The sequence below is a fragment of the Zootoca vivipara genome, chromosome 1, assembly GCF_965207765.1.
Source record: "Zootoca vivipara chromosome 1, rZooViv2.hap1.1, whole genome shotgun sequence".
NCBI classification, from domain to species: domain Eukaryota; kingdom Metazoa; phylum Chordata; class Lepidosauria; order Squamata; family Lacertidae; genus Zootoca; species Zootoca vivipara.
In genome coordinates this window covers 49,698,711-49,725,590 of record NC_142582.1, presented here as the reverse complement: position 1 = coordinate 49,725,590, position 26,880 = coordinate 49,698,711, and the positions used below count along the sequence as shown (strand labels likewise).

General features: G+C 44.1%; 1 protein-coding gene across 4 annotated transcripts; it reads right to left on the bottom strand.

Annotated features, from left to right (window-relative positions):
• Positions 1 to 591: 591 nt before the first annotated feature.
• STK36 (serine/threonine kinase 36) lies at positions 592 to 26,821 on the bottom strand. 4 transcript variants are annotated; one of them, XM_035127399.3, is made up of 27 exons: positions 26,498 to 26,821; positions 25,625 to 25,739; positions 25,255 to 25,395; positions 24,330 to 24,407; positions 23,213 to 23,343; positions 22,877 to 23,126; positions 21,552 to 21,645; positions 21,263 to 21,432; positions 20,980 to 21,167; positions 20,235 to 20,349; positions 19,987 to 20,130; positions 19,280 to 19,459; positions 18,355 to 18,452; positions 17,914 to 18,019; positions 17,264 to 17,405; positions 16,501 to 16,628; positions 16,286 to 16,390; positions 16,017 to 16,112; positions 9,262 to 9,356; positions 8,055 to 8,118; positions 7,475 to 7,585; positions 7,281 to 7,355; positions 6,021 to 6,192; positions 5,630 to 5,777; positions 4,009 to 4,168; positions 2,748 to 3,491; positions 592 to 1,482 (listed from the first exon to the last, which is right to left on the bottom strand). In XM_035127399.3, the coding sequence occupies exons 2-27, from the start codon at positions 25,706 to 25,708 to the stop codon at positions 1,336 to 1,338; spliced, it is 3,966 nt and encodes a 1,321-aa protein (XP_034983290.1). In that variant the 5' UTR covers positions 25,709 to 25,739; positions 26,498 to 26,821; the 3' UTR covers positions 592 to 1,335. The 4 variants fall into 4 exon arrangements, with proteins under 4 accessions (XP_034983290.1, XP_088519276.1, XP_034983300.1 ...); XM_088663150.1 differs by having other exon boundaries at positions 22,877 to 23,150; positions 26,552 to 26,803; XM_035127409.3 differs by having other exon boundaries at positions 26,552 to 26,803.
• Between the last annotated feature and the right edge of the window lie 59 nt (positions 26,822 to 26,880).

The following is a 26,880-nucleotide window of genomic DNA, read 5'->3' as shown; positions in this document are numbered from 1 at the left end:
AGCGGGACTGCTAAGGGCTGTGAAGAAGAGTCCTAAGCATTAGATAGTGAGGATTGCATTTTGGGCCCGAGCCTGAATTTTCTTATCTTAGACACACTGCATGATACAGTAACTCTCACAAAAGCCTGCTTTTATTTGAGTGTAAGATTATGGCTTACATATCCACATTTATGCAGAAGTAAGCCCTACAATGTTCAGCAAAGCTTTTTTTACAGCTAAATGTGTTTAGAATTGCAACCTTACTTTTGTTCATTTGTACATTCCCCCCTAATCCCCAACACAAATACGGGAGATAATTTTGCATGTTCAATTTTTAACAAATGTTTCAAGTTAGGTAGATTATGTGGCAAAATGTTCATATAGTTTCTGCATATTCTATGTGTTTTTGGCATAGGGTGTAATTCAGTGCAGTGGTGTAGTTATGCATGGAATGAGGTCCCCAGTCCTCTAGCACAGATTGTAGGGGAAGAGAGCCCTGTTGCATGAGTGGATGCCATTTTGCGCCCACAACTTAATTTTTAAGACCTCTGGGTGGGTTTTCAAAATTCTTCAATCAGCTGCCTCTAGGCTACATCCATATGGAGGAACATGTGAGAAGACAAACCAGGTTTTATTACAAAAGCACACTATTAAATATAAAAAAAACAAGAGACTAACTGGGTCAGGGTCCTAGTCAAAGAAAAACTGAAAAAAATAATGCATGCAATCCATTACAGTTGATCAGAGGCTCCAGGAGGGATACTATAACTTATCAAAAACTGAAGATGCTTCCTTTCTTCTGACCCACAACTTAACCTGCAAAAATCAAAGCAAAAGAGGAACTACTTTATTCTGGCCAGCAATGCCACTGTTCTCTTTTCTGCTTTTAAGTAGGGATGCTTGGTGACTTGTGGCTGTCCACTCTTCTTCTTCTTCAAGGGGAAAGGAAGAAATTCTCAGGAAAAAACCCAACAACTTCATGAAAGACCAGTATCCCAAGGCACTTAATGTAGAGTGCACTGAGTTAGGATTTTTGCTACACATGAGCTACACGTCTTGTTTAGGTAGGAGAACACAGCAGCTTGGCTTTTTCCGTGGATGGTTCATAGCAGGAAAATGGTGCTTGGAAGGTTTCCTTACTGAACAGCAGACTGCGGCACCTCTGTTCGGATGATGTAAAACAGAGTTCTGCTTCCAACTACTTCCAACTTCAGCTAGAAAGACTAGTGCACTCTTGACATTTTGGCATATTGAAGACCATTCCAAGACAGTAGCTGCAATGATATTTCAGCTCCATGGTTCTCCAAACCTCTGGTGTTTGGAAGGAAGAGAGCATATTGGAACCCTCTTGAATTCTCAGGCACTGTGTGCAGGCTGCAGGAGGTGGATCAATTTCTTACAATGCCTTGATGATGAGGGCCGTGGGCTGCTGTAGGCACTAGTCTGAGGTTTGTTACATGAAAGTGCTTCCAACTTTTCACTTGCTCCGAGTGACACCAGCACCTGGAAAGGAGATTGGGACAGATATATGTTGTGCCCTGACATAGCCTATTGTGCTAAGCTATGTAGGGCACTACCACAATTACTTTGAGAAGGCCTGTGTTTTTAATCCTGCCTCCAACAACACGTCCGCATTATCATGACACTGTGGTGGAACGTCCATCTACTGCAAGTAATGCACAGCTGATTGAGGAATCTGTTATGTTGGGGATGGGACTGAAAACAAGGCCCCCCCTTTGAGTAATTATGGTAACTCCCTCAATGTGAATAACACAGTATTAGGACTCTATAGAGAGTCTCATAACTCCAGTGTATCTTTAACATTTGGTACCGAGAAAGATGTCATTCTGACAGAGCTGTTCAATAGTGGAACGAACAGACTCTCACGAGAGGTGCTGGACTCTCCTTCCCTGGAAGTTGTTAAACGGAGGTTGGATGGCCACTTGTCACATATGATCTAGTTGAGATTCCTGCATTGTAGGGGGTTGGGCTAGATGACCCTCAGGAACCCTTCCAACTTTACAATTCTATGATTTTGGGGGAACACAGTCATGTTTTCATAGAAAGGGGACTAGCAACTTAGAGTTGTATTCAGTGTACTGTCAGTGCAAGGCCTTTTGGCTGTGCAAAGTAACTCCTCTTCCTCCCTGCATACCCTCTAAATCTGTTACGGGGCTTCCACAGCCATCCAAAGCAAATTTGGGGAAGGTGTGAGGTGCACAAGAATCAAGGAGAGTTCCACTGCACAGATGCCAATCCTGCACTAACAGAGCAAGTGCATTGGATACCACCCTTACACATAAAAAGTGATGATTGTAACTAGGTAAAGGAAGAATGAGATCTACTGTTGGATGACCTAATATAAGCTCAGGGACACTTTGAACCAACAGAAAGTTATCATGGAAAAAACATCTATTCCTTGAGAATCCACTTGCTTTGTCACTGGCTGTTTGTAACGTGCTTCTGCCATAGAAAGGAGGGGTCAAGACAATATGGCAGCTAATAGCAGCAACGAACTCTCAAGGTCCCCCCCCTAACAAGAACCTACCAATGACATTTTCTTTTTTTGCCCCAATGTACAAACCTCAATTCTTGACCAGCAAGCAAAGCTTCATTATCCTCAACAACCATGGCAGGTAACCTTGTAATAAGGCTTCCGTTATGCATTGTCAGGAATTAACTGAAGCACAATAAATCTGACTGCTGGTTTATTAAGGCCTGCCCTCAGCTGGCCGAGTCTTTTCCCTCCACAGTTGCTGAACTAATACCTGGTGGATCCTGGGCTGCTGGCCAATAGATCGAAGAGCAATGAGTGCTGCCTCTTGCACAGCTGGTTGCGAATCATGGCAGGCCATATCCAATAGACGACCAGGTACCCTGCTCTGGATCAGCAAATCCTCCAGTTCCACCGACTGGCAGCCCAAGTTGCCCAGTGCTGAAGCCGCATTACAGCGGGTCTTGGCTTGCGGATCACTCAGGAGCTGAACAACCCAAGGGACTGCTTTGCTGAGGGCTGGAGTAAGAGGGCCAGCCTGGTAGGCTGCATTGCCGACAGCAAAGCTGGCTGAGCGGCGCACATGTTCGTCCTCATCTGAAAGGCGTTCCAGCAGATGTTCCAGCAGCCCAATCTGGTCCTGCAGAACCTGGGGAAACCCCTGTCTGTGGCGCAGCAAGTTCCCCAAAAGGCTGCACGTTTTGGCACGAACTGGGCACTCTTGGTGGCACAGCAGGTGGCTCAGTGGCTGGGAAGCAGAGTCTGAACCACATAGGAGTCTCTGTAGGAAAGGCAGGTGAGCTGGACTGGCCCGGGCTATGTGGGTAAGCAGGGAGAGCAAGTCTGCAGTAAGGGCTACTTGGTCTGATAGCAAAACGGCAGACAAGAAGGCAACAGCATGCTTTGAGGCAGCCACCCCCACCACCTGCTCAATGACTCCCTCGTCGCTCAGCACCAAGTGGCACAGGAGACTCAATGGCAACTCAGTCTCTGAGAAGGGAAGGTGGTGAATGCAGGCCTACAAAGAAAGCAAAAGCAGAATAGTGTCTCGAAGTGTGCATACCAGTATGAAGTTGGCACCAACAAAGTTGTGTTTGTGCAAAGACTTCTGCTTATGCAATGGAACTTCGTTTCCTCACCCTAGCCACAAAATCTATTTGTAGTCTTTCCACAAACTGGACAACTTCGTTGGACATATCTCTGAACCTTTATCATTCCAAAAATGTTTTCCATTAAGGGTAAAAATCCCCTTATGCTTTTATGAGGCTGGCATTTCCATCCCTTCCCCAGCCTACAACCACCTTCAAAAAAGGCATTTGGTACCTCATTTTATGAAAAGCAGTTTTTTTAGTGCATCCACATAAGCACAGCTACTATGCATCACGATGAAAGGCATTGCTTTGTGTGGAGCAGGACAACTGGTGTGGCTAAGGCAGAGTCTGCATCCTTGGGCAAAGGGGGAAAAGAGAGCTAAGATCCTTCCCCCTGGCTTCCCTTTTCTAGTGCTTAGACGACCATCATGAGAAAAGCTTTACCTGGAGTAACCGTGCAGGGATTTCAGAGTCCCTTAGACCTGTTGTGATAAGCTCTAAAGTTTCAGGGTCCATGTCCAGAGCAAAGGGGAAACAGAACAGCTGGCAAATTTGGAGCACAACAGCTGACACCAGCTCTGGGTCACCATCCTCTCGCATCTGCCTGTAAGAGGGAGGAAAGCCTTCATAGTGAGGTGTTAACTTCCAGCTGTAAGTATATTTGGGCTGCAATAGTAAGGTCCAGATGCTTGAAGGAAACAGCCTAGTGAAACAATATCTATTAGTAACCATGCCACAAGAACAGTAAGGGGAGGGTTGTTGCTCAATATGCATATTTTGCATGCAAAATGTCCCAGGTTCAGTCCCCATATGAGAAAGAAGTCTGAAACCCTGGAGAGCCTCTATCTGTCAAGTGTAAACAATAAATGAAAATGAGATAGACTAATAGTCTATCTTGGTAAAAGGCAACATCCTATATTCCATCTGCCCTTCCCTGGCCTTCAGCCATTACATGCTGGTTTTAAGGGATGTCTTGAACCAAAAGTTAATTGCTCTGAGCCAAACCACTGCTTTTCCTAAAAGAAGCAAATATGCTCAAGTTACGTTATACCAAAGCAGAAATAGGCTTAATGTGCACACCTTATTTTGATTGTAATTTTTGGAATTAGGAATCAAATACATCGGCGAAGTTTGGAAAGAGGGCAAGGAATAAGGTGTACATAGGGATGCTGTAATAATAAGCTGAAACTGAGGAGAGTTTGGGAGATGTGCAGAGCACAACTTGTGCCTCTTTCTAATCTAATCTAATCTAATCCAATCCATTGGCCTGCTCAATAAAAACCTTTACCGACAAGTATAATCCTTAAAAACTTCATCTTTAATATAAAAACAGGTTGTTAGAAAGCCGAATTCAGCTGCATGTATCTGGAACATTCCTGAGATTGAACATAGGGACACAGAAGGTTGCATATCATCCATTTCTGCGTCTTGGGGCAGCTTTCTTGCTGAAAATGGGAGTTGGTAAGAAGGGGAGGAGCTAAACCAAAATCAGGGGTTGGGGAGATTGTATTGCTGTGCTGTGTTTGGATAAATTACTGTAGAAATTGGAGTTCTTGGTGAAGTCCAGAAATAAACAGTAAACTGCAAGAACTCGGGCCAGGAGGAAGATGAATTTCAAGTAAGTCTTCAAAAGGTTTTATTTATGTAACGATAGGATGAATTCAAATAGGAATCAATTCCAGTATGATAGTGAGGCAAATAAAAATTATTCCAGTGAAAAAATCCCAGGACAAGGCCCTGTTTCACCAATTCTTCATCAGCAATGTTTTAATGGTCAGAGTGTACCAAGTATGTTTGCCAAGTATTTTTTCACTGGAATTAATTTTTATTTGCCTCACTATCATACTGGAATTGATTCCTATTTGAATTCATCCTATCATTACATAAATATAACCTTTTGAAGACTTACTTGAAATTCATCTTCCTCCTGGCCCGAGTTCTTGTAATTTATCGTGTTTGGATAAATGAAAAGTATGTTTCTATGCAGCAGCCCTCTGCCCTCGTCCCACTCTAGCAGCATTTAGTTTAGTTCCTTCTATAGCTCAGCCCTGGATTTATCACTCACGTTTGTGCCAAGTGAGTCAGGAAGTCAGGTTCAAGCAGCTTGCTCAGGGTTGCCATCATGACCCCATTGGGCTGGCCCAGCTGGAGAAGGCACTGGTGAGGCTCTCGTGTGAAGATGAAGAGGGCTAAGTTGAGGAAGAGCAAGGTTCCTACAGCAGGGAAAGTATGAGCGATTACCCCTTAGCCACCTATTCAATGTCCCCTTGCCTTTCCCAATCGGAGAGGTGACGGCCAGAACCAGGCCTGGCACCATGGAAAGACTGTGGGCATCCTTATGTACAGCCTCACAAAGATGAACCTCCTCAGCTCTGTCTTCTGACACGTAAATAGCAAGAGGAAACACCCAAGAGGCAATTTGGGGTGGTTCTCACTAAAGGAAAGCCACTTTGTACCTTGTGGTGAGATGAGGTTCCAGTATGGCTCTGGTGCCTGCTGGCCAGCTCTCGGGGTCTCTCCTTCCATCACTGGCTCCTGAGAAGTCAAGTGGAGCACCATGGCAAAGCGATGCCACACGATGCCCCAGAGTTCGGAGGTAGCAAACTCCCGCACTACTGCTGCATCTCCCTGACAGAAGAGGAACAAGCCCCAGAGCAGTGAGATGGGAACCCAAACACCCTATTCTGCATTGCGTCTCAGGGATTTGGCTCATCGGAGACACCTTAATTTCATGGATGTTCCCTCTGTAGCCTGACAGACCTAAACCCTTTCTGACTGGACCTCTCTTCCCACCTTATATTTTCAAAGATGGAACAGAGTCAATCCTGCAGAATCCTTAGACTCTGCTTTTGTTTTATTACATTTAAACTATAACAATATATTTTAATTGGGTGGAAGCAAACTTCTAGTCCATAAGAGGAAAAAAACAATGTGGTAATATATAGGTGGCTATAGGTGAGAATTTGGCTGTAGTTTCTTCACATGCACAAATATACATACACAGCAAATTGTAGATATGAATAGTGCAATGTCCTCAACAGTATTTTTTTAAATTTTCAAATTCTATAGAAAGAACTGAGCCACTTGGCTTGGAAATTATCATATCTGTATAACTATGTTAGCAAACTGGGTTGTTTAGCTCCAGTTCTAGACTCAGCTGTCTTTCTCTATCTCAGCGTTACCCAACCTGGTGCCCTCCAGATGTTTGGGACTCCGTCTCCCATCAGCCCCTGTTAAGCGTAGATTAGAAAATGGTTGAGGTGATGACAATTGTGGCCCAAAACATTGAGGATGCCAGGTTGGGGAGGGCTGCTCTATCCTTTGACCCAAAGTGGCCTTTCCAGTTGTGGATAGGGCAACCTCCAAGGAAGTCCATGAACAGACAGGACAGCACCTGGATGAGAGCCAGTTCCCTACTGCCAAGAGCTGAGGAGCTACACACGGCCCTGGCGGAATTAAGCAGGCCATTTCTTACCCTACCCCATTTTGCTTCACCTAACAGCAAATACTTTCCCTAATACCTCCTGGATCATTTGTGTACATCCTCTTGAGCAGCCTTTGCCAACCAGGTGCCCCCAGATGTTAGACCATAACTGTTGGACCACATGCTGGCTGGGGCTAATGGGAGTTACAATCTAGCAACATCTGGAGATCAAGTTGGCCAATGCTGCTCTAATGAATGCAAGGGAGCTGCTTTGTGGAGCATGAGGTCATACCTGGCTTAATAGCTGCAGCATCAAGAGCAGGAGCCCATCATAGAAGCCGGCTCCCATGGGAGGTGGCAGGCATAGCTGAAAGACACCAAGAAAAAGGACTAGACCTGAGACAGTGAACTGGCATGGCAAGCATGATGCAGCCAGTGGCCTATGTGTCCTGATTTGCCCCTGTCTGTCTGGAGCTGGTTTCTTACCTCCGCAGGTTCTGTGAATACAGTAGCTATAATGGCCATGGCTTCCTCTTGCCTGAGCATCACAGTGGCACCATTTTGAATGAAGTATGTCAGCAGCAATCCTGCAGCACTCTGCATAAGAAAGAGAGACCCCTCTGTGTGCAGGAACGGCCAGAATGCCTTCTTTACTTGCACTGGATGCAAAACTAGTTATTAGACTCCCAGCAGGAATGGCAATGCTGCTTTCTCCTTTATAGTCTACAGAAGTCCAACTCCGATACCTCTGGCATGACAGGGTAACAGGCAGACCATGCCAGTATCTAGTACACACTTGTGGGACATGTGGGAATAGTGGGATACCTCTTTTTCACAGCTTGTGATGCTCTGTCTACTATACCTCCAACTGTGTGGGGGAAGATAACAGCCTGGTCCTTTCCTTAACCTTTGTGAGAATCCATCACTCACCATCAGGTGCAGTGTGGAAGAGTTTCTCTTGAGCACAACCCTACAGCTGGGGCTACTGACAATCAGATTACACATATGGGGTAAAAGAATCTATATAGACAGTTCTAAACTCTACCCCGGAGTAGAGATTACTCACTAAAACAGAGGTAGCTGTTGCATGGTTGAAAAGAGCCATGGTGTCCTTCAGCACTATTTCATACCTAAACCACAATCAAAGAAATAACAGCATTAGAAGGATGAAGCAACGAATGCCAAGGCCCTCATCTTCAAAGCTAGCAATACTCGCAAGACACTTAAGTGTGTGCCTGGAAAAAGAATGGCAGCCGAAAACTAAGACTGGGGCTGCACTCTGGCTCAAAAATGTGGTTATGTCATGTAGCGGCTTCAGTGGAATCTTAAAAACCAGTAATTTCATTTTCTAAACATCAAGAAAACTTCTTGGCAACATTGTTGCTCACTGCTGGGTAGTTTCTGCTTCAGACTAAGAAACCATCAGTTCGGCATGGCTTACAGTCACCAGAAGTCTAGTCCTTAACACAGGTGCCAGCTCTCTCTTCATGTATAAGGTAAAGGTAAAGGACCCCTGACAGTTATGTCCAGTCGCAAACGACTCTGGGGTTGCGGTGCTCATCTCGCCGAGGGAGCTGACGTTTGTCCACAAACAGTTTTTTGGGGTGATGTGGCCAGCATGACTAAGCTGCTTCTGGTGAAACCAGAGCAGCACACGGGAATGTTGTTTACCTTCCCACTGGAGTGGTACCTAATTATCTACTTGCACCTTGATGTGCTTTCAAACTGCTAGGTTGGCAAGAGCTGGGACTAAGCAACGGGAGCTCACCCCGTCATGGGGATTCGAACCGCTGACCTTCCGATCGGCAAGCCCTAGGCTCAGTGGTTTAGATCACAGTGCCACCTGTGTCTCCTTATGTATACTCTGTGTAAATATCTGGGAGGCTATTGCTACTGGACCCCACTCTGGGCAAGCTGCTCCTGAGTTTAGGGCAGCTACAGCAAACATTAAAGGAGCGTAGTGGGAGGAATGTATTTGCTTACAGAGCAGGGTGAAGCACCATTGCACATCTTCCTGCAAAACATCTCTTGACTGGCACGTTTTGCGATGGGGCTTATCCCTCAAAACCAAAGTTGTGTTGAGAGATTTCCAGAGAAATGCAGATCAGTTTCCCTTTTTTGTCAAGCGCCTCCCCATTGGAGCACTGACTCTCCTTACTTCTTGCCAATCCACTTCTTGCCAATCCACACCACTTAAGTCTCTGTGAGCCCTTTCCCTTGTTCCCAAGCAGTCAAGGCAAGAATGTGAATGGTGCCAAAGCAACAACACTTACTGAGGTGGGAGGATCTGTAGCTGGAGCAGCAGGAGGGAGAAGAGTCTCAGGGAGGCTTCAGCTGCCTGTATTTGTGCCACTTCAGTCAGTGGGACCTTTCAAAGAGACAAGGCTCAGTCCTGAAACACTGACCCCACAAACCATCACCTTTCCATCCCATATCCACTCCAAAGAGAGGAACTTCCTGGTTGGTTGCGAGCGCCGGCGGCTGTGGGAGAGATTCCTCCCAGTCCTTTGAGGGGTTCTGGGGGGTCTGCAGAGCGCGCAGCCCCCCGAAACTTCGGATAGAGAGTTCCGAAGGCTTGGGGAACCCGGCAGTTGTCTTTTTTTTGCCTCCCTTCCCCCCGAAGAGCTCTAATAAGAGTCCGAGAGCGGGAAGGTGGAAGGCACGGCACAGCGGGTACAGCGCTTTCCCTTAAAGGAGAAGCTCCGTTTACTGGCGGCGGAACAGCAACCAATCTCCTTCAAAATCTACAATATCAACATGGAACCATCTGGCCATCGTGAGTAATGAATCTAAAAAGCTTTTAAAGTCTCTAATTTGGACGGATTTGGTCAAAGGGGAACCTAAAATTTATGGAGGTCGGGTTCTTCCCTCCCCCCTGTGGAAGATTGAAAGCAAAGACAGTCTCCGCAGCACTTTAACCATAAAGCTTTGTAACTTTATTTCTTGGACTTTGAACTATCTAAAAGAGAGCAGGGCTCTGGAAAATACCCTGCAGTGGACAGCAATATTTACATTTGAGATTGCTTGCTCAAACTGGAAGCGGGACTTCGTTCTGATCTCTCTAGCCGTTCGCCATTGTGACGGCACAAAAGAAATTTCCATATGAACTTCTGTTTACCCCTTGACAGGCTTTGATCTGCCTGCAACTTTCCTTGGAGGATTTAAGGATGTTTTCCCCCCCTATTTTATAGACTATGCGACGTATCGACTTTTGAGCTATAAAGTGACTGTGTGAAATATTGTTCCTTTGCCTTGTTCCTTTGTCTTGAATTATTTTAATGAGCCAGTTTCAGTTTCAACATACAGGCAAGCATACAGAGACTGTGTTATAAGTTAGCAGTTTGGAACTCTCGTGCCAGCATTGACCTTGAAAAGACTGCCAGCTTCCACTTGTTTATACTATTTCACTGATAAAAAGACATCTGGACTACTGGCGGTGAAAGAGCTCTTACTGACTGACTTGAAGCAATCTATTGAGTGGAATTTTCCGCTGAACGGCTTGCTCTTTCACTAGACTGAATGGTTTATATTCTATTTTGTTGCTTTGATTAAAAGACATCTGAACTACTGGCTGAGACAGAGGGCTTAAGGCCTAAGTTGGGATTACTATCTGAGTGGAAATTTTTATTGAACTGTGTGCTTTGAGATTGGATTGATTGGAAGTATGGCTGGAACAGAGACTGGCAAAGAGACTGGCAAAGGAAAGAAAAAATCATCCATCTCTGCTACTTTGGAGGAGCAAATCTTAAGTGCTCTTGATCGAAATTCGAGAGAACAACAACGGACTACTGAGGAACTTCGAAAATTGCGGGAGGAAGTGGGTGCAATTTCTAAGGATATTGCGCAGGTGAGAGCACAGGTGACTGGTGTGGAGAAGAGACTGGACCATCTCGAGGAGGAAAAGGTACCTGACTTGGAGAAGCAAGCCTACAAGACCAAAGTGGACTTAGCTTTTGTACAACTACGTCAAAAAGAAGGGAATCTCAGGATAAGAGCGTTCCCAAATATTGAGAAGAGTGATCTGAAAGAGGCAATAATTGAAGAATTTGTGAAGGCCTGGAACCTATCAAAGGAAGAGCTAGAAGGACAAATGATAAAAGCATTTAGGTTTGGAGCAAAATCAAAAGGAGACAAGAAACTGATTAGTGATTGCTTGGTGTCATTTCAAACAAGAGAACAAAGAGATAGAATTCTGGGCCTACACTACGAGAAGACCTTAAAGGTGCAAGGAGCGCCAATAATAATTTTTAAAGACCTTCCAAAAATTTTTTTGGACCTGAGATCCCAATATTCGGATTTGGTAGCCATCTTGAAGAGACAAGGGATCAATTATAAGTGGGAATTGCCGGAGGGCTTGAATTTTCAATTTCAACAGAAAAAGATAAAGATCAGGTCAGAACAGCAGAAGAGAGAATTTCTTCAGCAACACGAGAGAGAGTTGTCAAGAGTTGGGTTAGCAACCTCCACCCCGGGCCAACCAGGACACCCGATTGAGTTGGATTCAGATTCCTTCTTGGGAGCAGGAGCTGCGGCAGCAATTTAGAGATGTCACTGAGGATTTTGTCGTGGAATTCGAATGGCTTGAATTTAAAACGGAAAAGGAATGAAGTTTACCATACCTTAGCAAAACAAAGATTGGACATAATATGCCTTCAGGAAACTCATATTACAAGAGCACATCAAAGACTTTTAAAGAATAATAAATTTGGAGAAGAATTTATTTCTTCGGATGATGTCAAAAAGAGAGGTGTGGTGATTTACGTGAAAGAAAAATTAAAGCCAAAGTTAATATTTAAAGATGAAGAAGGGAGATACGTAGCAGTGGAAATCTCATCGCAAGGCGAAAAATTGTTGATTCTGGGAGTTTATGCACCAAATGATGGAAAATCGGAGTTTTTTAAGAAATTGCATAACAAACTCTTGGACTATTTGGATTACAAATTATGCTTAATGGGAGACATGAATGGAGTGGTCTCTACATTAATGGACAGATCACAAAGACAGTCTTGCACCAAAGAAGGAAGACTACCAAAGTCTTTCTTTGATTTGATTGAAAATTTTGATCTGATTGATACTTGGAGATTGAAAAATCCATTGGAAAAAGACCAGACTTTTTTCTCAAATTCTCAACAATCGTGGAGTCGTCTCGATTACATATGGATTACAAGAGAGTTAGGACCAAAAATAAACAATGTTGAGATCTGCCCAAGAACTTGCTCCGACCATAATGCTGTACTATTAGATCTAAGGGTATCTCTCCAGGGAACTTTCAGATGGAGAATGAACGACGCGTTAACAAGAAATGAGAAAGTAGTGGAGAAAGCCCAAAAAGTATTGAAAGATTATTTTGAGATAAATTTAAGGTCTACAACGGAGAAAAAAATTGTATGGGATGCCAGCAAAGCTGTGATGAGAGGATTTCTAATTCAACAAAATGCTATAAAGAAAAAAGAAGCCAATGCAAATAAAGAAAAGATTCTAAATCAAATGAAAGAAAAAGAAAAGAAACTGAGGGAAAATCCTAAAAATCAACAGGTGCAGAAAGAAATTAAGGCATTGCAAGTTCAATTTTCTAAATTGATGAATCAAGAAATTGAATCTAAAATTAAATGGATGAAACAGAAAGCCTTTGAGTCAGCAAATAAATGTGGAAAGTTACTGGCATGGCAATTGAAGAAGAGGCAGAAATTGAACACTATTGTAAGTTTAGCGCAAGATGGAAAGCATCTGGAGCACCCGACAGAGATACAAAAAGCTTTTCAGAAGTATTTTAAACAATTGTATAAACAGGAAAATCAAAATAAAGAGGAAGTGGAGCAATTCTTGGACAAATTTGGGCTGCATAGAATCCCAGAAGAGAACAAATCCCTACTGTCTCAACAGATATCAACGCAAGAAGTGGAATATGCTATACAACAAATGCAGTCGGGCAAGACCCCAGGACCGGATGGTTTGACAGATGCATATTATAAGACAATGAAAGATTGGTTAGTTCAACCTTTGAAGGATTTATGCAATGAAATTTTGAATGGAGGAGAGGCCCCTGAATCTTGGAAAGAGGCTTACATTACTCTGATACCAAAACCGGACACGGATAGAACGCAAGTTAAGAATTATCGCCCAATATCCCTACTTAATGTGGATTATAAAATATTTGCTAACATTTTAGCCTCCAGATTGAAAAAGGTTTTGAAAGACTTTATACATCAAGATCAAGCTGGCTTCCTTCCGGGGAGGCATTTGAAAGATAATATTAGGAATATAGTTGACATTTTGGAAATGCTGGAGCAGAAGATAAACAAAAAAGCCATTCTTATGTTTATAGATGCGGAAAAGGCGTTTGACAATATTTCTTGGCTATTTCTAAAAAGAAATTTAGAAAAAATGGGAATGGGCAATGGTTTTCTGAATGGAGTAAAAGCAATCTATTCAGAGCAAAAAGCTAAGATAATCGTGAATAATATGGTGTCAGATGAGATTAGAATTGAGAAAGGTACAAGACAAGGGTGCCCTCTCTCTCCTTTGCTTTTTATATCGGTCCTGGAAGTCCTGCTTGACAGGATTAGAAAAGATGATGAAATAAAAGGTGTAACTGTAGGGAAGAGACAATATAAACTTAAAGCCTTTGCGGATGATTTGGTGTTAACTTTACAAGAGCCAGAGTCCAGTGTACAGAGGGCTCTGGAAGTTATTCAAGAGTTTGGAAGGGTAGCAGGTTTCAAATTGAATAAATCCAAAACTAAAGTACTAGATAAAAATTTGAATAAGGAAGAGAGAGAGAAATTGCAAGAAACAACTGGTTTATCTTTTGTTAAAAAAGTGAAATACCTTGGAGTGTATATGACTGCAAAAAATTTAAATTTGTTTAAAGATAATTATGTGAAATTATGGAATGAAGTTAAGGATTTAGAAACGTGGACCAACCTGAAATTGTCTTTATTGGGCCGTATAGCAACGATTAAGATGAATGTATTGCCAAAGATGTTGTTTTTATTTCAATCATTACCAATAATTGAAAAGCTGAGTTGTTTTAAAGAATGGCAAAAGGTGCTATCAAAATTTATATGGCAAGGGAAGAAGCCAAGAATCAAATATAAGATATTGACTGATGATAAACAAAGAGGAGGCTTCTCTCTACCTGATTTTAAAATTTACTATGAAGCAGCTGCCTTTTGCTGGTTGAAAGAGTGGTTTACATTGGAAAACGCTGATATTTTGGACTTAGAAGGTTATGATAATGTTCATGGTTGGCATGCATATGTGTGGTACGATAAGGTTAAGGCCCATGGAAGTTTTAAAAGGCACATTGTTAGAAATTCACTGTTCAAGGTTTGGTCCAGATATAAAGATTTATTAGAAAGAAAAACGCCAAATTGGCTCTCGCCTTTGGAGGCCAAGGTTCGCAAAAGATTAAATATGGAGACCGGTTGGTTGAAATATAGAGATTTGTTGATTCAAGATGGAGACCAATTTAAATTAAAAACATATGAGGAGTTGAAAGGTAAATTGGATGATTGGCTCCAATACCATCAGATAAATGAAGCGTTTAAAATGGATAGAGTAATTGGCTTTCAAATTGAGAGGTCAAAGGTGGAAACAGAATTGTTAGAACCTAAGACGAAAATACTTTCGAGAATGTATAAATTGCTGCTAGAATGGCATACAAAAGATGAACAAACTAAAAATGCTATGATTTTGTGGGCAAAGGATGTGGGACATAATATTATGATAGAGGATTGGGAAAAGTTGTGGAAGGAAAATATTAGATTTACTGCGTGTAGTTTATTAAAGGAGAATATAATGAAAATGATGTACAGATGGTACCTTACACCAGAAAAGCTAGCAAAGATTTACCACAACAATGACAATAAATGTTGGAAATGTAAGAAAGAAATAGGTTCATTTTACCACATGTGGTGGACATGTCCACTGGTGAATGACTTCTGGAATAAGATTTATAATGAACTTAAGAAAGTGCTAAAAGGCACATTGGTGAAGAGACCAGAGGCATTCCTAGTGGGCATTGTAGGGAAGGAGATTCCCAAGAGAAAGGTATCCTTTTTCATGTATGCCACTGCAGCTGCGAGACTGTTGATCGCTAAATACTGGAAGCAGCAAACGTTACCAACGATTGATGAATGGCAGATGAAGATGATGGAATTTATGGAATTGGCAGAGATGACCGGACGAATCCGTAACCAGGGAGAACAAGCAATTGAAGAAGAGTGGAAAGATTTTAAATTGTATTTAAAAAAATACGCTAAAGTAATATTTTAAGAATAGAAATTAAGTGGTAAATAAATCTGTGGATTAGGTAAAAGAGGTTATTTTAGAATAGAAAATAAGAATTTAGTATTAAAAGTGAATATTTAGAGGTAGAATTTGCTAAATTGGAAGTGTGTTTGAGAAACACAGGGACGGGAACCCGAGGAGGTCCCAATATACACTGTGATAAAGATAAGTTATATAGTTTTCTATTTTTTCTTTTTTATTTTCTGGTTTTTTCTGTTTTTCCTGACTTTTGTATTTTTGCTTTTTTGTATTTCCCCCATCCCTTCTAAACCTTTGTAAATCACTTTTCTATTGTGAAAATCAATAAATATCTATCTAAAAAAAATAAAAATATCCACTCCAAAGAGAAGCTACCCAATGTTCCTCTCACAATGTTTTGCTCTAAAACCATGGTTATCTCAGTTCCCCTCCCCTGCCCATGCCAATCATGTTGGAACGCCTCTCCTGTTTCCACACCATCCTTTCCCTGATACAGTTTCCCGTTCCTTGTTCATTAACTCTCGAACCCCAGCATCTCTGGTTAAAAAAGGATCAGGGAGCAGGTTGATGAGAAAGACCCCCTGATTGAGACCAGGGAAAGCCACTTCCAGTGAAAGTGGACAATATCAGATGGAAAAATAGTCTGACCTGGTAAGAGGCAGCTTCCTTTCTCCCCCACCCCACCTTCTTAGGGCTGAGACTTTGCATGTGTTCATGATGAGGCAGTTCTCTTTGCAGTTTCAGAATAAATAAATACCTTGCCTTCCAGGGCACAGATCAGGGAACTCAGCCTTTCTGGAGTTGCTAAGCAATGGCACAGAGTCGGACTGACATGGCAACAGGCATACAGGACCTGGGTGATGGAAATGCAAAGCAATATCAGACCACCGAGGCACCATCACTTTCTTCCCCAGTGAGGAGGGAAAAGGGAATGCATTAAGGCAAGTTGCCTCCAAGGATAAGATGCCCTGGGCACCAATTCCCCAACTCCCAGAGAAGCAAAAGGAACATGGGGAGATGTGTTACCTTCATCCCATTGAGAGAAGAGGCAGAGTGCTCAATTCCTGAGAGAAGACTTGGCAACAGGTCATTATCTTTCTCAATGAGCTTCTCGGCTACTTGCTGAGAGATCTGCAATGGAAATCCCTTGCCTTCAGTGCTAACACCATTATCAGTTTCCACCACTTGAGGGAGCTATATAGCCAACTTCTTAGAAACATAAATGCCAATAAAACTCCCACCTGCTTTTTGGCCTTATGACATGTGCTGTGCCCTCCTGGGATGCCGCAGGATGCAGCTAGGGCTGCAGTAGAGGCAGCTGCCAAGTGTTCACTCCACTCTTGCACTGCCTTTGCTTCTTTGGGAAACACTGTTGGGGAGCAAACATAATACACCAAGTAAGGTTAAATACACCAACTAGAAGTGGAACAGAAATGCCACTTACAATGATATTATCTATTATTGTCTATTTTTATTTGTTTCTTTTTTCACAAAGTGGACCCAAAGCAACTTACAGTAGTTGTACAAATATTAAAACTAAAACAGAATAAAAACCTAAAAATGCACCCTCCATATAAAAGGGAGGTCTACTGCATCCATCCTACCTTTAACCCATCAAATTAAGAGTGAAAAGGTAAAAAACATTTTTGCCTGGCACATAAAAATAGAGATGGCACTAGGCTTGCCTCTCTGGGCAGAGCATTCCATAATTAGGCAGCCACCACTGAAAAGGCCTATTCTCATAGAATTGTAGAGTTGGAAGGGACCCCAAGGTTCATCTAGTCCAACCCCCTGCAATACAGGAATCTCAACTAAAGCATTCATGATAGATGACCAAACAACCTCTACTTAAAAACCTCAAAGGAAGAAGAGTCCACAACCTCCCAAGAGAGACCACTCCACTGTTGAACAGCTCCTACTATCAGAAAGTTCTTCCAGATGTTTAGTCTGGAATCAGGAGGCATTTTGCAGTCAGATGGGCACATTCTCCACAGCATTTGTTACCTTTCTGAGCTGGCTGCTTACAGCTAGCCCCATGGCAGAGCACATCCAGAAGGGGGTGATGCTCCTCAAACAAGCTGGTGTAAAAGGGAATGGAGATGGATGGGCAGGCACAATCCATGCTCTCACACAAGTGGGTGAAGCACTGTAAGGATAGGAGACAAGGGATTCTGTTGCAGTGAGGATAGTATAGGTCTGGGAGTTGTGGGGAGCCTAGAGCAAGAGTGGGGAGACTTTTTCAACCTGAGGCCCGCATTCCCTCCTGGGCAACCTTCCAGAAGCCATATGCTATGCTGGATGTAGCCAAAGGCAAAAGAGGGCACAGAAATGAATGCACTACAAATATCATGTTATGTATTTTGGGATGAAGGAACAATAGCTGCTCCTCATCTTTAAAAAAGTCAAACTCCAGGTTGGAACTCATTTCTGTCCCAAGCCTTAAAACACACAGGTTCCAGGGGTAGGCAGGGAGAAGTTAACATTAAATTGAGAATAAAACTGAATTAAATGTAATATAGTTTCCCTTAAATTAAATTTAGTGAAATTAATTTGAGCATTAAGCACTAAAAGGATGCTTAAGGGAGAGGGAGAGAGGGTGAGACAAGATGAAGATGAGTAGACCAGGAGAAAGGAGGCTTGAAAAGGACCCTTACCATCAGGCTTTGTTCTTGTAGCCTGCTCTCTTGGTCTGCGGGCTGAGCCAGCAGTGAAGGTAACAGGGCAAGGAAGCGACTGGCAGAACTGTGGAATGCCTGCAAACTAGAGAAGTATCTGTGTTTATAGATTTGACATAGAAGCTTAGCCTTGAAACATGGCAATGAGCTCAACACAGGCACTCAGATTCTCCCTTTCTTTGGCCACTACTGTATAACTGTGTAATGCTCAGAACCTGTATGATGACAGGTAACTAAGGACATTATATGCCAGTTCTCAGACTAAATAATGGCACAAGGCATCAGTGTGTGGAATGAAACTGCTTCTTTTTGGTCTTTACTGTATTCATGCACAATGTGCTTTAATTTTGCCTACTCCCATACTGCCAACAACATAGCATAATTCACCTTCATATCTCATCTGCCATGAAAGTGCCTTACCTTTGCTTATTTCCACTCTGCTGTCGGTTGAAATCACTGGCAAAGTAGGCCGACAGGACAGTGATTAAGTCTATCAGTAGGGTGATATACCAGGGCTGCTGTGGGAAAGAGAGAGAGGTATGTGTTCTTGGGGCTGGATTCCAACTGGTTGGGTGCCCCATAGAAAGAACCAGTAATCAAGAAGAACTATCGGAATAATCTGCCAAGGTAAGAAGAATGGGAGGAGGAGGAAACTAACAGAGTTCTGAGTAAAGTGGGTTGAATTCTGTGCCAAATTTAGCCTTTGTACAGATGGACAGAATCTGTAGAGGAAAGACTGTTTTCCATTAAAGTGTAAACTCCATGCAGCACAAAATTTGGAAGCAAAGAATGAGGCTTTTAAATAATCTCACCAATAAAAGTTTTTAGTTCCCAGAGTTATCCACATATATTTTAAACATGCTGGTATCAGCTGTGGTAAGGTCAGACACCCTGGCCTGAAGGTTTCAAGCAACCAGGTGATTAAGTTACTCAGCCAAGCCCTTGGTTCCTAACCCCTTGTCCACCATTCATACCTCCTCCCCTTCCTAGCTGCTTATGACTCTTGTCAAAATATCCCAGATTCTGCAGAACACTCTGACAGTGCTTTTAACCTTGGGCAAGTTAAATACTTTTACATAATGAACCTTCTTTAAAAAAAACAAAAACAAATACTATATGCTTAGTTTGGATTATAGTCCAATAAGAACAAGGTCCAAATAACAGCCTGCTATGCACCTAGATGCTTTAACTCTTCAAAATGCAAGTACCCGACATGGTGTCCTCCAGATAATGTGGTCATCATCCCTGACCATTGGCCATGCTGGGAGGGAGGGAGTTGTAGTCCACAGCATCTGGAGGGCACCACGTTGGCTACACCCTGTTTTGGCGAATGCCTCTTCTCTACCTGCTTGATGTTGATACTCTCCAGGATGCTTCCCGCTAGCTCCACGAGGAAGTGGGATAATCCTGTGTCACTGCAGAAGTTGTACAACAGCTCTGTGTCACAGCGGGTACCTAACAAGTTGCCAATAACATGGAGGGCAGGGCGAAGATGGGAAGCTCCCTCCAGCATTCCCTCCAGCACCTGTATAAGGAGAAGGGGTAAATGTACATAGGACATGCAACTCTTCCCCATTCAGGGCAAGAGTCATGGCAGAAACAGAGACCTTCCCCACACCAATGCCTAAGGTGCTCTAGAAACACCACGCAAACCACTGATCCCACAGTCACTCCAATCTTCAACAGCATCACAGCACACCCTTGTCACCCCAGAATTCATCCATGAGATGCTGCTCCCAACTAAAGAGTTAACAGCATGCCCAGCTTCCTTTCTAGGATCCACACATTTTTACAAGACCTCTATACCCTGTCAATTCTTAAGAGTCTCCATCTTTCCAAGCTGTCCCTAGTCTCTATGTATGTGGCTCATCATGTACTAGCTGAAAGGTCAAAACTACCAAAGGAGTTCAACAAGGAAAGAGTTTTTCCACCAGTTTCTTTCCTCTTCTCTCTGTAGGAAATCTCACTTAGCTTCTGAAGGACATACCCAGCAAACAGCAAACATACCGTGTGTGTGTGCGCGCGCACGTTTAGCTCTTCCCTACAACTCACCTGCTGTCCAGAATCTTTGAGTCGGGCATGGATGCGCTGCACAAAAGCAGGGTCTCCCAGAAGGCTCAGTGGGGCACTCAGCTGCACATGGGCAGGATCTGTGGCATCTATCAGGTGCTGCCACTCCTCATCGCTATCCAACTCCTAAGAGGCAAGACTGAGTCATTGAGGACCTCCACCATCAGAAAGCCAGGAAAGTACTTCCTTGCAGCTATGCAAAAGACTGTGGTACCTGGCCATGCGCTCACCTCAGTCTCCAGATCCACAGTGTCAATGCTGCGTCTGCCTCGTGCTTCTGCTCTGCCACTTTCTGGCCTCAGCTCTGGGAATTCCCGCTCATAATCCTGTGTGATCCGATTCTCTCTGTCCATGAAGAGGGATGAGGTGCTGAAGGCAGGCTACACAGCAATGAAATGTTCTCACCCCAGCTTTGGTCTTCTCTTGTAAAGGACCCCTGGACAGTTAAGTCCAGTCAAAGGTGACTATGGAGTGCGGCACTCACCTCACTTTAAGGCCGAGGGAGCCAGTGTTTGTCTGCAGACAGCTTTCCAGGTCATGTGGCCAGCATGACTAAATCGCTTCTGGTGCAACGGGACACCAGAGAGCACAGAAATGCCATTTACCTTCCCCCTGCAGCGATACCTATTTATCTACTCACACTGGTATGCTTTCGAACTGCTAGGTTGGCAGAAGCTGGGACATATATATGTCAGCTAATTCAGTTGTTTCCAGTGTTGTCTTGGTCATTTGGTATTACTTAGAGCAACAGAATCTCTATCTGAAAATCCTGCAAGCTGGAACTTACGTTTCTATGTATAACCTCATCCAGAGCTGTTTTGCTGAGCCTATGACTTCTACAGCAGTAAAAGATTTGGACCTTTCTGATTCTGTGTGGTGTCTAGTATTGCAAGCTTTAGATCTACACTTCCACTGCACATGTATCATATACCACATTCCCAACAAAATAAACACATTTCAACTCCTCCTTCTCACCGAGGTGTGGGGGAAGATTCCTTTTCCTCCCACTCCATTCCCTTTCCTCCAAGGCTAGGGTGCCTCTGTTCTCCAGCTGCCCGATTCGCTTCTCTGGGATCTGTCTGAGCAAGGCAGGCTTTGCGTGTGTGGCTCTGGACCCCCTTGGGGGTTTCTTCCTTAAACGAAGCCCTGGATTTCCCCATCTCCTGTAAGAAGTCAAGCAACACAGGAAGGTTCTAATGGACCAGACCCCACCATACCGTAAGGCGCCTTGCCAGCAATGGGGCTACCTGCCTCTCACCTTTCTCCGAGCCTCCTGGGCCATCTTCTGCCGTGCTTTCCTCAAGATCTTGGACTGGCCACTGTGAGGGGCCAGTGAGTGTGTCTGCTGGTCTTTCAGGGCCTGCAGTTCAGGAGGCAGTTTGCTGGTGAAAGGGTTGGTAATGCCTTGATCTGCTGTGTCATCAATCACTGCAAAAGAAAAGGTCCATGCGGTGACTGGGCTTGCTTGAATTGGGCTCTGTAAGGAAAGGCAGATGCAGGAGCCAGATGGGGGGAAATTGCAAGTAAGCATGGCAGCTGGTACTCACCAGTGACTCGCCCTGCAATGAAGGGGTGATAGAGTAGCTCTGGCCAGGACAGGCGCTGCCGAGGGTCTTTCATCAACAGGCCTTGCAAGAAGCTCTACACAGAAATGAGAGATGGTCACTTGCACATCCTCACACCACTTACCGTCAATAACCCCAACTGCTAATTTTACCAGGAAAACCTTGGAGCCAATGAAATTCCTTGGTCGCTGTGGGAAGAGTCTATTCAATTCATGCATACAAAAAGCACATTTTCTAGAATGTTCCCATTTTTTTCATTTTTAAGTTTCTAGCTCTGAAGATTACTGAAAAAAGTCTTGCAAACATGGCTGCATATTCTGCCTTAAGAAAGAAACCTGGTGGCCCCAATACCACCAAAACATGTTTGCACACAGAACTACATTCCTTGGCACAGATGTAGCAATGTGGTGTCCTTCAGGCATTGTGGACAACATTTCCTTAACCACTGGACATGCTGGCTGTGGCTGATGCAGTCAAAATCATTGGGGGGCATCCCTGCCTTAGCAAGTACACTCTTATCCCAGTCTAATCCCCACAGGCAGTGGGGTAGGATAAGGATTGGAGAATGCACTTAAAAACTGCATTTCTACCTTCCAGAAATACACACCAACAGCGTGAAAGAGGCTAAGTGGCATGAGTGAACAAAATCTAAGGTGTTCAAGATTCCAAGGAGAGAACAAACTCAAACCACAGATACATACAGTGTAATGTCAGAGATACAGATAGCTGAGTTTGAGTCATGGGAAACCCAAAAGTATAAGCTTCTAGAGCAAAATATCTATTTGATGGCCCTTAGCAGGGCAATCTATCTTACAGGGCTCTTGTGTGTGGATAAAATGAGACTAAAGAAGCAATCCATCTAAACCTGCCCTGAGATCAGGGGTCCCCAGACTTACCGGGCTTCGGGCCGGTGGGGTTGGAGGGCAGGGGAGTGCGCGCGCAGCGGGTCGGAGGGCGGGGGAGTGCGCGCCCGTGCGCATGCGCACACGCACACGGTCGAAAAAAATTGCCCAAAATCGCTTGTGCGCATGCGTATGGGCCTCCCCCGACCCAGAAGTGCATCGGAAATGACCTCTTCTGGGTCGAGAGAGGCCCATACGCATGCGCACAAAGGATTTTCGGCGATTTTTTGCCGATTTTGAAGATCGCCGCCGCACCGCGCGGCGTAAGAGCGGGCAGCGGCAGCGGGGGTCGTCGCGGGCCGGATTGGGAGGCCAATTGGGCCGCATCCGGCCCGGGGGCCGTAGTCTGGGGACCCCTGCCTGAGATCATTGGATGGAGTGAGGAAGGCATTTAAGTACAGTTACCTTGAAGTTGGGGCTCATGTTTTTTGGCCACTTGATGGGGTCCTTGATGATCAAGCTCACCAACTGGAAGATGCTGTTGGTATAGAAGGGTGGTGTCCCCACACACAGCTCATACAGAATGCATCCCACTGACCAGAGGTCAGCTGTGTGGTCATAGGGCTTCTCTTCCACTAGCTCCGGCGCCATATACAGTGGCGTCCCTTTTATAGATGTCAGCACCATGGTATGAATACTCATCGCACGGGCAAACCTTCCCAGGAAAGAAAGAAGACAACTGAGACCTTCCAGTAATGAGACCAGAGATTGGTTGGGGAGATCAGTTCTTAATGTACCTACCCAAAGTCACAGAGCTTGATCACTCCTCCTTTCCCAAGAAGAATGTTTTGGGGTTTCATGTCACGGTGCAAGATTCGGTGGGAGTGCAGATAATAGAGTGCTGAGACCAACTGAGAGGCAATATCTTGCACCTGAAAGAAAATGACAACCCTGATACTTTGCAAAGCCCATTTAATCCTGTAGGGATGCTCCACATTTCCAGCATAAAACTTCCATTTCTTTTTGTTATATTTGCCGATGCCCCTCAATTGTGAATCACAAGTCCTTCCCCCAACGCACAGAAATCTACTTGTATTATCCTAAGATGACTAGATCTTGTTTTATCATTGAGGGCAGCAGAGAGCAAGCATTTCCACTCTTCTACGTACCCTTCAGGTATTTGAAGACTGCAATCATGTCCATCTGCTGCCAGACATCTCTTCTCCAGATTCAATGCTAGTTCAAAACACTTCTGATCACTCAGGCATTACTTGAAGTGTGACTCCAGATATTCTTATATCTTTAGGATAAGAGCTGTGGCTCAGTGGTAGAGCTTTGCATACAGAAGGTCCCAGGTTCAATCCCCAGCATCTCTAGATAGGGCTGGCAATGTCCCTTGTCTAGAACCCTGGAGAGTCACTGCCAGTCAAAGTAGACATTACTGAGCTAGATGGTTTGACTCAAGGCAGCTTCCTATCTTCTTATTACCAATCATGGTGAATTTTATACTGAGTTTATAATGTTTTATGGTTTATTGTGTTTTATATTGTACCATACGCAACTTTTGATATTCCAATTTGAGCAGTATATAAATTGGTTTAAAAAATTAATAAACAAAAAGACATACCTCCTTAAACCTTTCCTTGATTTAATCTGTTCTAATATCATCCCTGGTATCAAATTCAAAGGGATGGGTCTCTAGTTTCTCAGATCATCTTTTTTAAAGATTGGGACATTGGCCTGTCTTGTAAGTAACTCAGTCACTATTCCAGGAGATGTAACAGGTTAATGTCAAAGTACACAGCTGGAGGGTTTATGGCCTAGCAGAGACTGACACCTACCCACAGTCCAGCTACTCTCCCATTCCTGGAGTCATTCATCGCACTGAATCCCCACTCAGTCTTCTGGTCATAGTTACCTGCTCCTCAGGCAAGTTCCCATCATCCTCAAGGATCTGGAAAAGCTCCCCTTCAGCATAATCTGTCACTACTACAACCTGAAGGAGATAAACAAGAACAGAATGCCAATGAGAACATTTTCAAAGGTGGGACACTTGTGGGTAGGGAATGACAGTATGACTAAGCTTTCTGTACTGTTTGAAGCCTACAGGAAACCACCATCAAAAGAAGAGTGTGCAGCAGCTACCAACACATTTTTATTTGACTGATGAAGCTCCTTATGGAGAGCTCCAAACTCTAAGTGTATTGGGACACTCTTTGGATAATGTCATTCTGCTGAAAGGTCTTGGCAGGTTAATCGCCTGATGCAGCCTCATGAACCAATAGGCTTGACATGGCAATCCACACTTCTACAGACAAGGTGTGTAATTTAGATAAAAAGGTAAAAGGACCCCTGACAGTTAAGTCCAGTCGCGAACGACTCTGGGGTTGCGGGGCTCATCTCGCTTTACTGGCCGAGGGAGCCGGCGTTTGTCCACAGACAGTTTTTTCCGGCAGCTTAGCAGCTTAGTCATGTGGCCAGCTTGACTAAGCTGCTTCTGGCGAAACCAGAACAGCACACGGAAATGCCATTTACCTTCCCGCCAGAGCGATACCTATTTATCTACTTGCACTTCGACGTGCTTTTGAACTGCTAGGTTGGCAGGAGCTGGGACCGATTTAGATAATTTAGATAGCTGATACCAAAATGGCTAAATATTAGTTCACTCCTCCTAGCTACTCATTGGGACATCTAGAGAACACCATATAACCTAAACTTCATCAAACAAAATGTAGCTGTCTTCAGTTCTTTCTGCTTCCTTGGGGACTTTCCACACAGCCAGGAAGACACCCTTTTCTTCCTCACCTCCCACACTTAAAAAGGACTCCCAGCAAGCCCCTTACCTCTTTATCAGTCTCAAAACTGTCAAGCATCTGGACAATGTTGGGATGATGAAGTCCCCTCATGATCTCAATCTCTCGCTGCAAATTCTTCAGCTCTTTCTGTGAGCGACCCACTTTGGGAATAAACTTCAAGGCCACCACCTGCCAAAAAATAATAATAATAATAATTATTATTATTATTTAAAAAGGCTGGAAACGTGTCATACACTACGTTCCCCTCTGCCTGTGCCTGAAAAACTCATTGTGAAACAATGACCACTGCAGGCTCAGAAGCAGACTTCTTATATAGCAATCTTTGGAAACAAATCTCCCTAAATTAACTCTCTTGCCTGTTGATGAGGTCCACCCCCCTGTTCCTTTGTGCTCTTACCTGTGCACTGTATTTGCGACGCCCCTTGTACACTCTTCCAAAAGAGCCTTCACCAATCATCTCCAAGACATGATATTTCTCCATGATGGGAATGTGGGGAAGGGTAGGTATTAATCTGAAAGGGCAGAGACAATAAATTAAGCTACACACAAACAGTAAATGAAAAAATGTAACCATACTGTAATGGCAAAGCATGTTAATTCACAATACCATTTTGCAAAATTATTATTATTATATTTGTATACCGCCCTTCATCTGAAGATCCCAGGGCGGTTCACAACAGACATATAAAAAATAAGAACACAAATCATGCACATGTGGTCAAAACCAAGAATCAAAAAGAAAAATAGGGAGGAAAGCAATCAGAAAAGGGGAGCAGGCTCTGGCAAAGCCAATATGACATGCATATCATGCAAACAGCTCTCAAGAGGGGTCCCAGATCTCAGAATAGTTGTGCTTTTTGCATCTCCAGGCAAAAGCAGTTTTTTCACTCACTACATTAGAAGAAAGCCCTCCAACCAAGGAGCTATTGGAGAGATATCCAGTCCTTGCAATGCTGTAAAACCAGTTGCTTAGCCACCAATAAAGCATGCAAGTTCCAGGACATGATTAGGATATAACAGAGCCATCCGTGGCCATCCAAATATTTCAGGGACTGTCTCAGAACAAAATTAATTTGTGAGCAAGCACCTTCACGGAAAAAGAAGCCGCTGCAAGGCAAGACCATGTTATTAATGCTTCCCAAGAAAAGAGTTAAGGCACCCCTGGTCCAAAGTGCCCCATCAGGAGTCCCTCAACACACAGTCTTTTTAGCAATCTTCTTGCCTGCACAACTTTCCGAATGCCTTTTGCTGTACTGTATAAAGTCCTCACCCGGCCACGGGGTCTTGAGGAGCCTCCTAAGGCGACGATCCTACGCCCACTTACTTAGGAGTAAGCTCCACAAAAGTGAAATGGGGCACAGAAATGCACACAAGGTCGGGCTGTGTGCTGCATCCCGACAGCGGCTCCTTCGCCTCAGCCTCCTCCTTCCAGGTCAATCCAGGGGAAGGGCAGAAACACCCACGTCCCACCCGCCCCGTCTGACAAAGCCTTTGCCGCGTTGAGCCCCGGCGGGGGCCGTTGGAACCCAGCGGCTCGCGAGCAGGGCGGGGCGGGGCGGACGGAGGCTGGTTATCGGCGCAGGCCCCGCGCAACGGCGTCTCCCGGCTGTTGCCTAGCAACCCCCCGCGCCGGAAGAGAACCCGGCAAGAATT

Excerpts from the sequence above, each read along its gene's own strand:
- STK36 (XM_088663150.1), bottom strand. The coding sequence starts at position 25,708 with ATGGAGAAATATCATGTCTTGGAGATGATTGGTGAAGGCTCTTTTGGA. Across the intron at positions 9,357-16,016 it reads TCTGTGCCCTGGAAGGCAAG|GTCCCACTGACTGAAGTGGC; the intron begins GTATTTATTTAT and ends TCTCTTTGAAAG. Across the intron at positions 3,492-4,008 it reads TCCCTGCACGGTTACTCCAG|GCCTGCATTCACCACCTTCC; the intron begins GTAAAGCTTTTC and ends CTTTCTTTGTAG.